The following is a 15,700-nucleotide window of genomic DNA, read 5'->3' as shown; positions in this document are numbered from 1 at the left end:
CAAGTGTAGGCACTTGAATGGCATCACTACATGTTATACACCTCCAAAGTCATGTGAAATTTAACAACAAACATGGCCAACATTCAGCCATATATGTTTCAGTTGCAACACAAAGAGACATGCATATGTCTCACATAGCATATATAATGTAACCTTTGTGCCATGTTTGGATGAAATTGGTTGGTGCATGCCAGAGATATGAGGGTGAACGCATATACATGTACATCAAATATGGTTGCCATTCAGCCATATTTGCTTTGGTCGCAATACACCACAGTGACATACATGTCTCACATAGCATGTTATCTTTGTGCCAGATTTGGTTGAAATCAGTTGTTGCATGCCTGAGATAAGACTTAGGGTGAATGCACACACAGACTGACAGACAGATTGACAGACCCCAATGTAATATCCCCTCCGAGCAGTGCCCGTTGGGGCATAGACTTAAAATTTTGTGTAGGGTCTCCCGTTATACCTCTATGCTTTTATGCACTAGAGACTGGACCCAGACATAAACAATTTACGAAAATTACAAGAACTTCATTTAACTGAGAAAAGGAGTATTCAAAATGAGTTATAAATGAGTGTAACTAAATTGTCTTTGTTATTACTTGCCTTATGTAGTTTTTTTGTGTATAGTGTTTATGTTTGTTGTTATGAGGTGTAAACTTATATCCTTTGAGGACTAATAAATGAATAATAATTATAATATAATCAGAACAAAATAATAAGGTACTGCACAGTGACAATTTTAAGATTTTAACTGCCATCAAGGGAAAGGGTCTTGACATCGATCACTGTTACAGTACAGTAAAACATCGAAACGAAAAAAAAGCACAAAAACAGAAGAAAAACCCTCAAAATCACAACAAACGCTACAATTATTGCAGCCTAGCCTGTAGAGGACGCTGTGACTTTGGAATGGTGCATGTACGTCCATTCGATCATGCCGTTGTTTGAATGGAATGTTATGACATATACATGATATATGTTACGCCGCGCCGGGTCCATTGTTTTAAAAAACATCAAGCCTGAAAGCCGACTAAATAACGAACTATCGTTGCTAGTGATTAAGAGCGGACTATATTTTGCAATGTGAAGCCCCTGTAATATAAAAAAAACAACGTTATTTAATATCATACATGGGGTATCGTTGTTTTATTTGACGATTTACGGCTTGTAGATGGCACGAGATAACGATGGGATGAGTGTATGGGACGAGTTCAGTAGTTGGTTTTAGGACGAAGTCACCGCAACCCCGAGGGATAATAGTCTCCCTTTCACATACCTCGTACGAGGTAATGTCTTGTACTCGTAAAACATCGTAGAACTGCCATGAAATGGGGAATTCCTCGCAGAATTGGTTAGTGTAGTGTTTTGTGATCACCACTTCATTGAATTTGAGCACGCGGGACTCACCATTAAATTACCTGATTCCCAACTTAAAGTTATTAAATGTATTCGACCAAACTGTGAAGAAAAGATTAAAGTTAACAACATACATGTAAGAGAAATGTGATAGACCTACCAACATTCGATCACCAATATAATTACATGTAATCTACACCATGCACCATGCCATGGTGGAGGTCTAGTGGAGGAGAGACTCGGCCAGGCCGGGGGGAGGAGATTGGAAAGCCTGTTGGAAAGCGTGAAAGAGCGCCCTCTCAAAATACAAACATAAACAAAACTTGTCTTTCGTAATAATTTGATGGAAATAATGCATGTTTAATCCGGAGAAAATATTCAGCCTTGCCCTAAACTTTTAAATTTTGAAACTTACATTGTAAACAAATACACTTATATCTAGAATGTATCAACAGTATCAACACTATAATACTGTGTTTCCGGTAGTAGTATTTGTTTTCTAATTTAAATCTTGAACGAGGATGCCGTATATCCTGTGACGTCATAACATGGCGGCTGTCTTTCTGAGTATTTACAATAGTTCCTCAAAAATTGCCCAAAGCCCCTTTGTCGTCAAAGTTATTTGGTGACTTTGAACCCGGTGCTCTGCCGATACAAATGAAGTGACTGTCAGCGATATATGTAGATACTCCTGGACAACACAAACGGTAAGAGTGATCGACCTTGGTGGATATATTTACAACAACACTTTTGTCCTTCAATGACGGTCTCGTTCTTTTGTTTTGAACGGGAATCTGGATTGATGTTATCCAAATATTCCGGGGATTTAAGTCTGGGCTGTTATTCAACTGTATATTTAAGTGACCACAGATATACTCCACACTCCTTCAAATGAAGGGTTATCAGCGGCATCTGCATTTCACGAATTATTTACCTTTTTTTAAAAGTGACCTGCAGTAGTAGACGGAGTTGTAGATTATGTCGTCATAAACAACTAAGCAAATAAGCTAGTCAAAATATTGATAAATCTTAATATTGATAATCGCTGAAGTGCTCATGTCAAAACTTGAGAGTCTGTTATTAGCTCTGAGTATGATCTTCGTGTCATGAGACACTCTTAAAATGTATACCCAAGCCTCCCATTTAATTTATTCATTATTTTCGAGAACAACAGAAGGCTAGAAATAGTTCTGAAAACTGATTATGTTATATATATACAATGTTTATTATGGAAATGCTACTGAAAACGACGATGAGCAGAGCAATATTTTAATATTGTCACTTGTGACTGTGTCAAATAACCAAATCAGGTCACCAATGAGAAACCATCTCAATTTCATTGTTGTCACACCCACACTCCCAAATACTCTCTCTATTATCCAGTTTGAATACAAACTTAATATATAGTTATAAATACAAGTACAGTATTCAATATTTGTTGCCACATCAGTTTTTCATAAACAGGTAAATAACAAGACATTTCCATACTTGAAACACTTACAAGAATGTCTAAACACTATCCCTTTATAGTATCTCCCTGAGGTGGTCAAGGGACTGTGTATAGACACACAAAGCCCAAAGAGTGGCTCCAGTATCAGTCAAAAGTCATTTGGCCATGTGACCTTATTCATGTCTCAGTCTAGAATGAAATTTCACCCCAAAACTAGCTTTCTTTGAATCCATGCATCATTTAATGAGGGGTAGAGCCACATTCCTACTTTAGGGTAGAGCATATTTATCCCCCCAAGGGGCAAAAACATTTGAGGGAATGGTTACATGTGTTGTTAAAATCAATTATGATACTTACATGGAGTTAGGGACTTTAAACCATGTCAAGGCTGCTGTGTCTTGTAATTACAGTTTAGTAAGGTTCCTAATGACAGCATAGCCATAATACTTGTACTTTTCCAAGTGTTCTAACTCAATGTTTCTTTTTCCATTTTTCCTCTAGCATGACTTGTTAAGACACAACATAGTATAGTCCTTACATTTACAATATCTCAGTCTGAAGACACTGAAACTGTCAATATGTCGGTGGAGATGAACAGCCAAGGTTCGGATGATAGTGATTATGATGATGATGTTGATGATGATATGTATGATTACTATGAAGATGATGACCATGAAGATGGAGATAAACCAGATGATAAGAGAGATGATCCCGAGTATTTTGAATTTCAATGTTTGACCATGGATGAGGTCAATGCTTATCTTGATGAAGAAGTCACTAAAGCAAGTAAAGCTTTGATGGTGCGTGCCTTTTTTTGACATATACATTTTTACATGTTTGAGAAGTATATGTACTTGTGTTACAAGTATGGTTAGGATGGGGGTGAGGTGGCCCACCTGAATATGCCACATTTGCGCTCGCACATCACAGTTTCTTATCATAGAATGTTAATGTAAATTTTCAATTATATCAAAAGATGCCAATAGAGATTCTGCCAAAAGTTAGAGATGGTTAATACTCTGCCAATATCTAGTGATGGTTAATATTCTGCCAAAAGTTTAGACATGGTTAATATTCTGCCAATAGTTATTGATTGGTTAATATCCTACCAATAGTTAGAGATGGTTAACATTCAGCCAATAGTTAGTGATTGTTAATATTCTACCAATCGTCAGTGATCGACCAGAGTCATCATGTGATTCTTGTGCAATGTACATGTAAACATGTTTGGCTTACTTTGTTTCCACCAACAACTATGAAGTATGATCAAGATTGACCAACTATCAGATATTACAACCACAACAAAACCTTTCTAACTACTGTCTAATGGCCCAGCGTTCTATGTGACAACAATTTGGTATCAGATACATGTAAAGCCTCTTACAGTCATTTTTATCAGCATACATGTAACCTGTACTCTTATCCATAACCATAATGTTACTTGTCTATTTCATTTAATTTGGGTTAGAAAACAGGCTAGGATACACAAGATATTATAAATGAGCCAAAGGTTTTTGTCAGTTCTTGCAATATTATGCTATTTATTCTGGTAGGTTTTGTATTCATCACCATGACTACTTGATGACAAGATATGTAACAGGAGTCTCCATGTGTACATAAATCATGTCTCAGACAGACATGGTGAATTTTACTGCCTACTTGTATGTTCACTTTTTCCTCTTCTTTGTTTGCAATTTTAATAGTGTCTTTTTATTTCATGCTGTGTAGGTATCTCACACCAGTGGAAAGGTGCTTTTGAAAATGCATAATTGGGTGCTTTCAGATCTTTTGCAGAGGTAAATACCACACGTACTTGCTCAAATGATACAAAACATTTAGCCTAGATTTACAAAAAGCATGACAAAATAGTAAAAAGTTTCATCTGTGACAAAGTTCAAGCCATTAAAGCTAATTAGATTAACAGTATTGTAATGCACATGTATTTTATGATTTGATTCCTCTTAAAGAACATAACATTTTGAAAAGATTTACTGCATTCGTACAATTTCTCATTCATCCTTGAGTACTTTGTTTTCAAGTCATGTTATTTGGCTAGAGACAATTAGTAGATGTAGATGTTAAGAAAACCATAACATACATGTATATATGCATAAAATTATCGTTTCATCCAAACTTGTATTCTATGCAGGTGAAAACCACTCACAAAAAAAGCAATACATAACTCCAAAATGAAGAATACATATTACCCTTATACAATAATTACCCTACCCTTGACTCTAATCTTGTGTGCGATTTTCAAGGCTATCACCCACAATGTTTGCTTAGAATGGTGGCAACAGTTTCTGTATTCAAACCTAAATTAGGTTGCAATTTCAAATAACAATGGCTCAACCCCTTGCATGTATAATATCGTCACTTTAGTGCAATATTATAAGGGCATATCTTCTATGCAAAATGTATATTGATGCAATGATATCTCAAAATTAATCTATTTCTTTGTGATTGACTTTGTAATAACAACACCATTGAATATGGTAGTTATGTTTACATATGGCTCCGCCCTCCTAGTTGATTCTAGTCATGTGATAACACTATTGATGTGATGACTGCAATATTTAAAAAACATAATAGCAATTTGCGCATGTTTGTTTTCTTTGCCGATGCTTTATTAAAGTGAAATGTCTAAAACATTATCCTAGACTGTGGTTTGTGGTTAATAGCCCAAATCAACTACAATCTTAAGAGTTGGAAGCTATAATTACCCCATAAGATTACCATTTTTCTGACTTTTTTTTTGTTTATTTCCTTTACAGAAATGCAGAAGACAAGACAAATCTCCTGGTGGAAGCCCATATTATGCCCCCACCTTGTGCAAGAAAGTCAAAGGTAAGACAAGAATTGACAGTTAATTAAATCCTACGATCACTCATGTATCATTTTTTTCCATACTATATCATGTGGCTCAACTTTGTATGGGGTCCAGTGTGCCCTCTAAGCCAATTTGACATGCCACTGACATACACAATTTCTAGTGACGCACCAAAATTTGGTGTTCTCCTATCTCTTACTACATGGTGATTCACAAGAAATCCCAGTTTTTATCATTTTGACTGACAACAACAAAATTTGGCTGTCATTAGAGGACACACTGATGGGGTCATTAGAGATAGTTTGATTTAAATAACTTCTCATAATCTTGATTTATCATCATTACTTCTTTCATTGCATTTCATTCTCCTAGTTATTAGCTATTACTATGACTATGACATGATTTGTTAAACATAAGGAAGCGGCCAGTGTCTTTAAACTTGACTTTTGTCTCTCCACAGACTAGTAGTATTTCACGGAATCTCCAGTGTCCTGTATGTCTTCAAAAACATGGTGCAGATAAAATGAAAGCTTTGTCATGTGGACACAGCTTTTGTAAAGACTGTTGGACAATGCACTTTGGTGTGCTTATACGAGATGGTATTTCCACAGGTATGTAATGCCACTAACTTGAAATAGCATGTTGGCATCACACAACAAATAAACAAAGGGAAAAGGCAATTATACACACAACGAAATGTTTTAGTCAATTTGGCTTACTTATTGGTGCAAATAATCACACTAAACATACAGTCAAGTACACAATTCTCTGTGTCTTAGGAGTGAGTAGGGTAGTGTGAGAGACTGACATCCATATCGTACAGTCACTTATAAACATGAACTGCGAGCTGTGTAAACTCCTACTATTACTTTGTCCAAGAAAGTTCCGACCCATTCTTGGTTAAAATCAAAAAGAAGAAGAAAAACAGCGGTCACCTTACAACTTTTTAAAATAGAAGTAGAAATTAAGCTATTTTAGAATCTAATATGGCTGCCTAATACTATGTTAGCTATATGGGAAAATAAAAGGGTGTCATTTGCTTCAAAAACAAGGCGACGGACCCACAACTTTCTTTTGTTATTTCAAAAGGACCAGAAGCAACCTTCCATACCGCAAAGATGTTAGAGATTTCTAGAACATTGAGTTTCAGTTAAATTTGTCCCCAAGGCACATTCAACCATAATTTTAGAACATATTGCGCTCAAGCATAATTTACTACCCTTGTCAGATAAGTAATTATACAAATTCCTTGATTGCAGGCATACAGTGTATGGCCAACAACTGTAATATAGTAGCACTAGAGGATTTTGTACTACCATTGCTGAGTGATGAAGGTATCTTAAGAAAATACAAGTATTTCACATTTAAAGACCATGTACAGGTAAGTGTTACTGTTAGTATGTCATCAAGGATGTAGTCTAATGAATTTCATAGCCACTAGAAGTATCAAAGAATACTCTGATGAGAATTAATCCAAACCATGGATATGGATGGCTACACAAACAACCGGAACCATATGTTTGGAATATTGAATCTAACAAGGGATATTGAACATAATTTTTTTTTAAAACTGACCCTCCCCCCCCCCCCAAAAAAAAAAAAAAAATGTATAGTACATGTATGTGTAAAGTTGTGATAAACATGATGAGATTGTTTTAAAACAAATTATTTAAACTTTGAAGAGAAGCCTGATTATCCTTCTGGAAGGCATATGTGGCTCTGAAAAGAGTATTTTGAACTGGTAGATTCCAGCATCTTGTTACCTACATGTTACATGTAGTGAGCCCACATTGTACATTGTGACATCACTGTGACATGCTGTTTATCAATTTCAAATGTCCACAATGGAAATGTTGCCTCAATTCTTGATCACAACCTGTTTTCAGCCTAACTTTTTTTTGTTGAATGTAGCAGTAAATGGTAGTAGTGTTTATTGTTGTGTCATATTGAAAGTTAAAAGTAATAAAAGGATAAATTTTTATTTTTTAGAGTCATTATAAGCTTCGTTTTTGCATTGGTCCTAACTGTGACATTTTGATGAAAGCTGAAGATCCTGCAGCTAAACGGTGCAGATGCAGTCAGTGCAATATATCATTCTGGTAAGAGATTATTTAACAATTTTTTGTAAACCAATGAAAAGAAAGTGTTGCATCAATTGGTGATGGGTCAAATATGTTTCAAATGAATAATGACTGCACGTTTGGGTCAAAGGTCACATTAAATACATAATGCTTGGTAGCTTGGGTCAAAGGTAATATCAAATATCTTCACTATATTATATATACCTTCTCATATAAAAACTGTTGTGAACTTTGTATGTAATTTTTGTGATGAATCAACTGAATTGTTTGTACATATAAATCATAAATGTATTGTTATGATAGCTACAGTTATATTTACACATTTTTTTCATCCTTAGTTTCAGATGTAGTGGCAAGTACCATGCCCCAACAGACTGTGATGTAATAAAGAAATGGTTAACTAAGTGTAGGGATGATTCTGAGACAGCCAACTATATCAGTGCACACACCAAAGATGTAAGTTGAGCCAAAATGTACGAAGGACATGTAGTAGAAATTCGTTATCCTTGAACTTATCGGTCTTTCAAGTAACCACCACAAACCTTTTCACATACCAAAACCTCCCAGAAGAGAGTGTTACAGGAATGCTATCAATTGTGAACAAAAATTGTCAGTGTTACTATGTTTTGTCTTCTTTCTCTTCTTCTTTTTTTAAATAAATAGTTCAATCTTTTGTGGCTGTGGAATTAATGAGACTCAAGAGCAAAAGCTTCATTTTTGCAAACAGTTCTGGTACATGTAGAAAACACTTGTTAGCGACATTGCTGATGACATGCATAGCACACAGACGTGGTTATTTGAAGTATGTTGTATCTGGTGACTGGAAATGTTTTTTTTTATCTTTGCAGTGCCCAAAGTGTAGTGTTTGTATTGAGAAGAATGGTGGCTGTAATCATATGGTATGAAACACTAGTATATCATTATGTACTTTTGATATCTTTATATGTTTACTGCATAATGTGTGGAAATTGATTTTATCAACTGACTTACATCTATATGTTGTACAGATCTGTTAAAAAAGAAACATCATATTACTGTGTATATTTGATATCTTAAAGTTTACTGCTTTGTGTGTGGCAGTTGATTTTGTCAACAGAATTATTTACATTTTATACTAAAACCTGGAAAATCAAAAAGTATTTTTTTTATGGATATTACCAGGATACCATTATAGTACTATACATGTCCCACACAGCATTCAAACTCAAGCAGGGGTTGTATTTATAGTTTCTTTAAAATTTACTAACATGGGTTGCACCTACTTGCATTGGATACAATATATATGTGTGTGTGTGTGATCTTTGCCAATAGAAATTGTTCATTATTGTGATGGTAGCTATAGGCCAACAACAGGATTTCTCACATGCCATCTTAGCTCATATGACATTTGTTTTTTTTGAAACAAAAACACTTTGTAGGTTACATATTACAAAGCAATCGAGGTGCAATATTATCAGATTATGCATTAGAATCTGTGAGCTTGATCAGTGTGTTGCTGTAAATTCCAATTCTTGTTGTCTTGCAGCAATGTTTCAAGTGCAAACATGACTTCTGTTGGATGTGTTTGGGAGGTAAGTTTCAAACTGGTAGCCTTTATTTATTTTGTGACTATTTATATATCTTGTATGTGATAGGAATTATACAATCCTATCCATTGTCAGGAAAGTTTGTGCTAGTTTTGAAATTGTACTATATTGTACACTGCCACAGAACTACAGAAGGGATATGTAGTAGATAATTTCTGTGTGGATGGAGATGATGTCTTTGTCTTAAAGCCTTACTGACAGTTAGATGCGCATAACTGACAAGTACTTTCACACCTCAATTTACATATATTAAAGCTAACCTTTTCACATCTCTGGTTACTCAACACCTATTGCAAATTTGGATCATTCTGTCAGATCCAGTAGACAAGAAGGACAAGTGATTGTGTACATTATTTATGCATTATGGTGGCATGATGTCTGATTTCAGTTGCAAAGATGACTGACCTGTCATCAATATCAACATGTAATAAGCATAGTCAAGTGTCATATTTAGAATGACAGAGGAATGGGAATGACATTACAAGTTTGTATTATAGAATGAAGTTACAAATTTTTTAACCTCCGAAACCAGTTACTTACACAACTATTTATCCTCATTTAGATATTCAGTTTCATGTGATTGAGTAACCCAAATAACTTAAACCACATATTCAACTGATGTCATGGTGTAAGAGTTCTATTTTTTTGTGTCTATGTCAGATTGGAAGAACCATGGCAGTGAGTACTATGAATGCAGTCGTTACAAAGAGAACCCTAACATTGCCAATGAATCGGTGCATGTACAGGCTAGAGAAGCCCTCAAGAAATATCTCTTCTACTTTGAAAGGGTAAGAGAAACTACATGAATTTATACTGATGCTAAACCCTCATGTGTTACATATGTGTCATACCTTATAAAGAAGTAGTAGTCAGTAACAATTAACATATTTTGTTCAGTCAGCTAAGGAAAATACTAATTGTCACTTTGAGTTTAAGACGAGAAAAGACAAAATCTTAGGTCACAAATATTTCCAGCTGAAGGACAATGTTGGGGGAATAACATAATTATACACATACAAGCATAATTTATGAAATATTAGGAAAGAGTCTGATGATGATGAATTTTGAATGTTTTGACTCAAATTTCAAGTACTGTAGAATAAATGACAGATATATGTTGTCATGATTTTTGTCAGCTGAATGAAGTAAAATATTGAGGAATAATGTAACTATACCTCTTCAAGCGTAATTTATGACAAATCTTCAAAAAATATGGCGATTTGGAACATTATGACTCATATTTCGATCATTGAACTTGAACCAGTGACGTAGACACAGGTCATCATGATGTAAAACGACCAGGGTATATAATCCATATTTTCTGTTCAAAGACAATAATTTGGCTTGAGTATGGTTATGGATGTCTGACTCTTCCACAATGATATATATACAGTGTAGTACACATAATCATCATCTACTTCATAAGGTTCAAAAGATTGTCACATCATTGTTATTGTCTCTAACTATTTACTTTGTCACATTCGTCATTGACAGTGGGAGAATCATGCTAAGAGTTTAAAACTTGAAGAGGAAACTCTGAAGAAAATAAATCACAGAATAGAAGAGAAAGTAATGAGAAGCAGTGGTACATGGATTGACTGGCAGTATTTACTGGACTCTGCATCATTACTTGCCAAAGTAAGTCTTAAATTTACAAGCTTTTACTCGATGATCCCCTTGACAAAGTATCAGAAGGGTAACTTGATATCATGAAAACTACATGTGAAACTGCATCAGTCTGTTTCTAAGGAATATCAAGACAGTCTGTGATTCTGAGTCACCAGACTCAAAAGGCTACATTCTACAAGTTTTCTCCTGTTGATCCCCTGATCAAGGTATCAGAGAGACAATTTGATGACACGCTTTAAATTTGTTTCAAAACAATTGTCATACTTCAGTGACAACAATCATAGTTTCCAATATCAAAAAGCTATGTGGTAAAGATGAAAGTCAGCCTCTTCATCCTTTGTTAAGCATTTCTGGGAATATATCACAAGATTACTAGAGATTGATAACAATGGTAATCAATCTCTCACATAAATTGATCCATTACTCACTTTGTGATTTTTAGTCTGAAGGGTGGGGGGGGGGGGGGGGGGGGAGGGCTAATACCTAACTTTTTCTCATGTAAATCTGTGTGTGAATGACTGCAAACCTTCACCCTCAGCCCTATATGAGGAGAATGACATTCTTTGAAGTGTATATTACAGAAGTAGAGTTAATCTTCTCTACAGTTCCTTCATATAATGCAAACTATATCGAGTGTCAAAAATATTTATTGGGATATTGTACAAAATTATGTTGTTTGTGTTTGTCTTTCGCATGAATTTCTGAAGAAATAAACCTGTAATTTCAAGTGATGTATAACTTCCTGGTTCTATATTTTTTTAATCACATCTGTGTTCGTTTCTCATACAGTGTCGTTACTCATTACAATATACATACCCGTATGCCTACTACCTGGAAATGGGACCCAGGAAGAAGCTATTTGAATACCAACAAGCTCAGTTAGAAGCTGAGATAGAAAACTTGTCTTGGAAAGTAGAGAGAGCTGAAACCACCGACAGAGGGGCAAGTCATGTTTGTCATATTGTCAAATAATCTTGCTATGTAATAGACCAGCATATGGTACATTTATCATACTACAGTGTGTGTGTTTATCTAACCGTTAACAGGCAAAGCACAAAGGGGCTGCTACTTTGGGCTCCATTCATGACATGCACAGACCAGTTTTATTCAAACTTTGCACAAAGGTGACATACTATACTGGACATATCCACATCTATTAGTTTCCATTTGCAAATGTATCTCTGACATGAACAGTCCCGTTTCATTCAAACTTTGCACAAAGGTGACATACCATGTACCATACTAGACAGTTCCATGTCCATTAGTTTTGTGAACTTTTCAAATGTAGACAAATGGTGGCTGTATTTGTGGGAAAAATCCAGTATTTGTACCTACACTCCAGCAAACAGTAATGAACTAACATTATGATTTTTTTTACCATTTGACAGGACCTAGAAAACCAGATGGACATAGCAGAAAAGAGAAGACTAACCCTACTGAAAGATTTCTTGGTTGCCTAAATTGGACATCAACAATGGTTCTTATAAAACTATTTAAACTTACATACCAGCAATTCTAAGTCAACAAAATAAAAAAAAAAACAGTTTTAAAGTAAAAACAAAAGGCAAATATAACAGACATGGCATGTTGTGTGAAACGACTAATAGTTTGACAAACACATAGGAAAAAAAAACATATATGTGTAACAGCACTTTAAAACATTCTCGCATAGTATAGCTTATTCACCTCATGTATTTGATTGAGAGAAAAGTTACTTTTCTGTCCAAAAGACTCACCAGTGCTATGTTTTACCAAATTGTTTCTATTCTCATTTTGTGATAAAAAAAAAGTCAGTATTTTTCTGCTGGTGTGAAATCTTGGCAGTAAGGGTATAATAGGTGTCGGCTATGTAGAAAATGTAAGTACACTCAGTAAACTTAAAATGTTAAGATTTTTCAAATTTATGGCAATGAATAAGTAAACTGGTCATAGCAGTTTACCAATTTGTAGAAAATGTTCCTTTCACCCTGTCATGCCGCTGCAGATAAACTACTTTCATGACTTTTGGTTTGATGGTAGATTTTTTACACCGTAGACATGTTTTGTTGGTATGAAGTCACCCTGCCCTCAAGAGAACTGTTGTGTTCCCAAATACCACTGTACCATATATGATAAATCTTTAAAGAATTAGAATTTATATTTGCCGCAAGTTAATACACATAAGATAATTTTAAAATCCCTTATTTGCATTTTCCACTTGCTGACTACTATATTTTAAATATTCAATCCAAGATTAGATCAGACGAGAAGTTGTCTTTTTTACATGCTTTAGGTATAAAGACAAGAAGAAGGCCTTTACAGCAAAAAGTAAAATTAAATTACTCGTCTAAAATTGCACATAATAGACCTACAAAGTGCATAATTTTTCTTCTACCATACTTCTAGAGTTGGCTAAACGTCTTACTACTATTGCTGAACTAAGTTGAGAAAGGCAATGCTTCAAGACATTTGTCATGACCACTGCACACAGCAAAATGGAAGAGGAGGTATAAATCTCCAGAGTTGAGAACAAACATGTGTTTGCTGTGTATTGAAACATACTGTATCCTATCATCATTGCATTCTATCAGTGGCTGTCAATCTTGGCTATCATCAGTATCATTTATCATCACTAGAGGGCGCTATTTTCTAGAATAGGTCTATGTTTGTGAGATACATCATGTCATTCTGCCCTCACTGGCCTCCTCCTCTGTGTGATTGTGCCCCGTCACATTGTACCTTACAAACTAAGATATGTACATGGACAGAATTCTACCATAAAATGATATGCAATCTGTGCTTAAAACAAAGTGTTTACTCTTCAATTTTTACACCCGATCCTACAGCTCAGCTATGTGAACTCCCTCTTCACATATCACAAAATAAGTATTCAGGAGAAAAAAAAGGTCAAAAAAAGGTAATTATTTGTTCTATTTCTGTGTAAACTCACTCATTTGAAAACTTAAAGAGCATCGAACAAATTTTTATAAGCAAATGATTTATAATTTGAGGTGCTATGTTGTTGTATTGGTAAGATAAGTGTTGTATAAGGGTCTGATTCCATTTATTCAGCACCATTTTTGGAGAGTAGAGCTGTTCAGTATTATATTATGTTGAATTTACCATAGCTTTGGTACTCAAGTACACACTTCAAAGATTTGCAGAGATAAGATCTCCCAACACTACGCAGTCTCTCGCTACTACTACTATCAGACATTGGTTTGCAGAGTTTTATTGACAGAGCTCCATGAACTTGCAGTTTAGTCTATTAGTACTTCCAATGTTCACACTATCTTGATTACAGGGTGATTAGAATCAGCACAACAGAGGAACCACTATCTCTCCCCCCCCCCCCCCCCCACTTATCAAAGTCATCAAAGAAAAATAGATTTAGTTTGCATCTATCTTAGTAAACGAAGGCTCATTACCAGATCACACATTTCCTGTAACATGGTCAGTTTCTTTATAATTTTGTAAGGGCAAAACACACATTGTCATATACCGTAAAGAAGTGACTGAACTGACTCTCTGAGTAATGATTGTTTTCATTGTTACAATGACCCTGAAACAAAATTCTGAGGTATTATGTAAATATGGCATCATTAAACTCTTGAAAGTATTGTAGTGTGGAGGGGGAGAACTTCAATGAAAAGAAGGGTGTCTGCAATAAATATTGTATTTGCTGTTAAACGAATGATGCATCAAAATACTCACTGGGACTTTCATCTCAAATGGAAAAGCTATACAAAGAAAAGCTATATTTAAAGAAAATAGAAAGGTTTACAACTCAAGAGGTGTTGATTTATATTATTTATGTTTTGGTGTATTGTAGTTCTCTATAATATGTGTGGTTCATTTAATTTGGCAAAGTTTTCCATTTCTTTCATTGTGCATTATAGCCAAATAACTGTCATGGCAATATCTGAATGCTTCTTGAATGTCTTCACTTAATATGGTAATGATTTCCAAATATGGTATGGGTATATCTCAGATGACATTGCAATATACCAGGATACTCCACCAAATATGGTAATGATTTCCAAATATGGCATGGGTATATCTCAGATGTTTTGAATGCCTTCACCAAATATTGTAATCATTTTCCATCTTTGGCATTGTAATATACCAGGATGCTTCACCAAATATGGTAATGATTTCCAAATATGGAGACAGGAACCATATATGGTAGAATCCCCCCCCCCCAAAAAAAAAAGAAAGAAAGTAATTTACTCTCCAAGATGGTTATGAATAGAAATAAGGTAGAGTAATACCGTTGTAAAGGGTATTTTTGCTGTGAAAATATAATTACACACATACCGTTTATGAAAATACTCTCCGTAATAATTGCACATGAGAACTGCAAATGAAATTCCTATGGTGGAAAAACTTGAATGCCATGAATAATTGCTGTGTGGAAAAAAAAAATTTTCACTACAATAAATTTCAATCAAGACCTGTTGTATTCTTTACAAGTACAAGTTCATTGTTGCTTTTTAGCACTAAGTGTAGAAGAGAGTCACAACTTATTATTTTTTTAAGGAAGCATGACTCTATATCTTTATCCAATATTTGTTATTCTTTATGAAAGTGTGTTAGTGCTGAGCCAAGCTGAAGTGCATATATTTTGTCAGAAAGTGTAAGGATAATTTCAAAATCTAAGGCTAACAAAATAAATAAAGTGTACTCTTTCATATTTTGCAGATGTCGTTTTTTAAGCACAACTGAACTGAGAGATTCAGTAGTGCTATAGGCAGGCATGGTGAAGTAAGTGTGTGTG

The 15,700-nt window shown here is 34.9% G+C and overlaps 1 protein-coding gene across 1 annotated transcript; it reads left to right on the top strand.

The window, feature by feature from the left end:
* Positions 1-1,913: 1,913 nt before the first annotated feature.
* LOC144448300 (putative E3 ubiquitin-protein ligase ariadne-2) lies at positions 1,914-15,612 on the top strand. Its single transcript, XM_078138527.1, has 14 exons — positions 1,914-2,075; positions 3,320-3,618; positions 4,547-4,614; positions 5,593-5,665; positions 6,109-6,259; positions 6,908-7,029; positions 7,638-7,747; positions 8,068-8,185; positions 8,578-8,628; positions 9,255-9,300; positions 9,976-10,103; positions 10,810-10,953; positions 11,734-11,886; positions 12,333-15,612. The coding sequence occupies exons 2-14, from the start codon at positions 3,397-3,399 to the stop codon at positions 12,402-12,404; spliced, it is 1,458 nt and encodes a 485-aa protein (XP_077994653.1). The 5' UTR covers positions 1,914-2,075; positions 3,320-3,396; the 3' UTR covers positions 12,405-15,612.
* Positions 15,613-15,700: the final 88 nt, after the last annotated feature.

The sequence above is a fragment of the Glandiceps talaboti genome, chromosome 1, assembly GCF_964340395.1.
Source record: "Glandiceps talaboti chromosome 1, keGlaTala1.1, whole genome shotgun sequence".
Classification (NCBI taxonomy): Eukaryota; Metazoa; Hemichordata; class Enteropneusta; family Spengelidae; genus Glandiceps; species Glandiceps talaboti.
The sequence above is the reverse complement of the archived record's forward strand: the minus strand, read 5'-3'. Positions and strand labels throughout refer to the sequence as shown.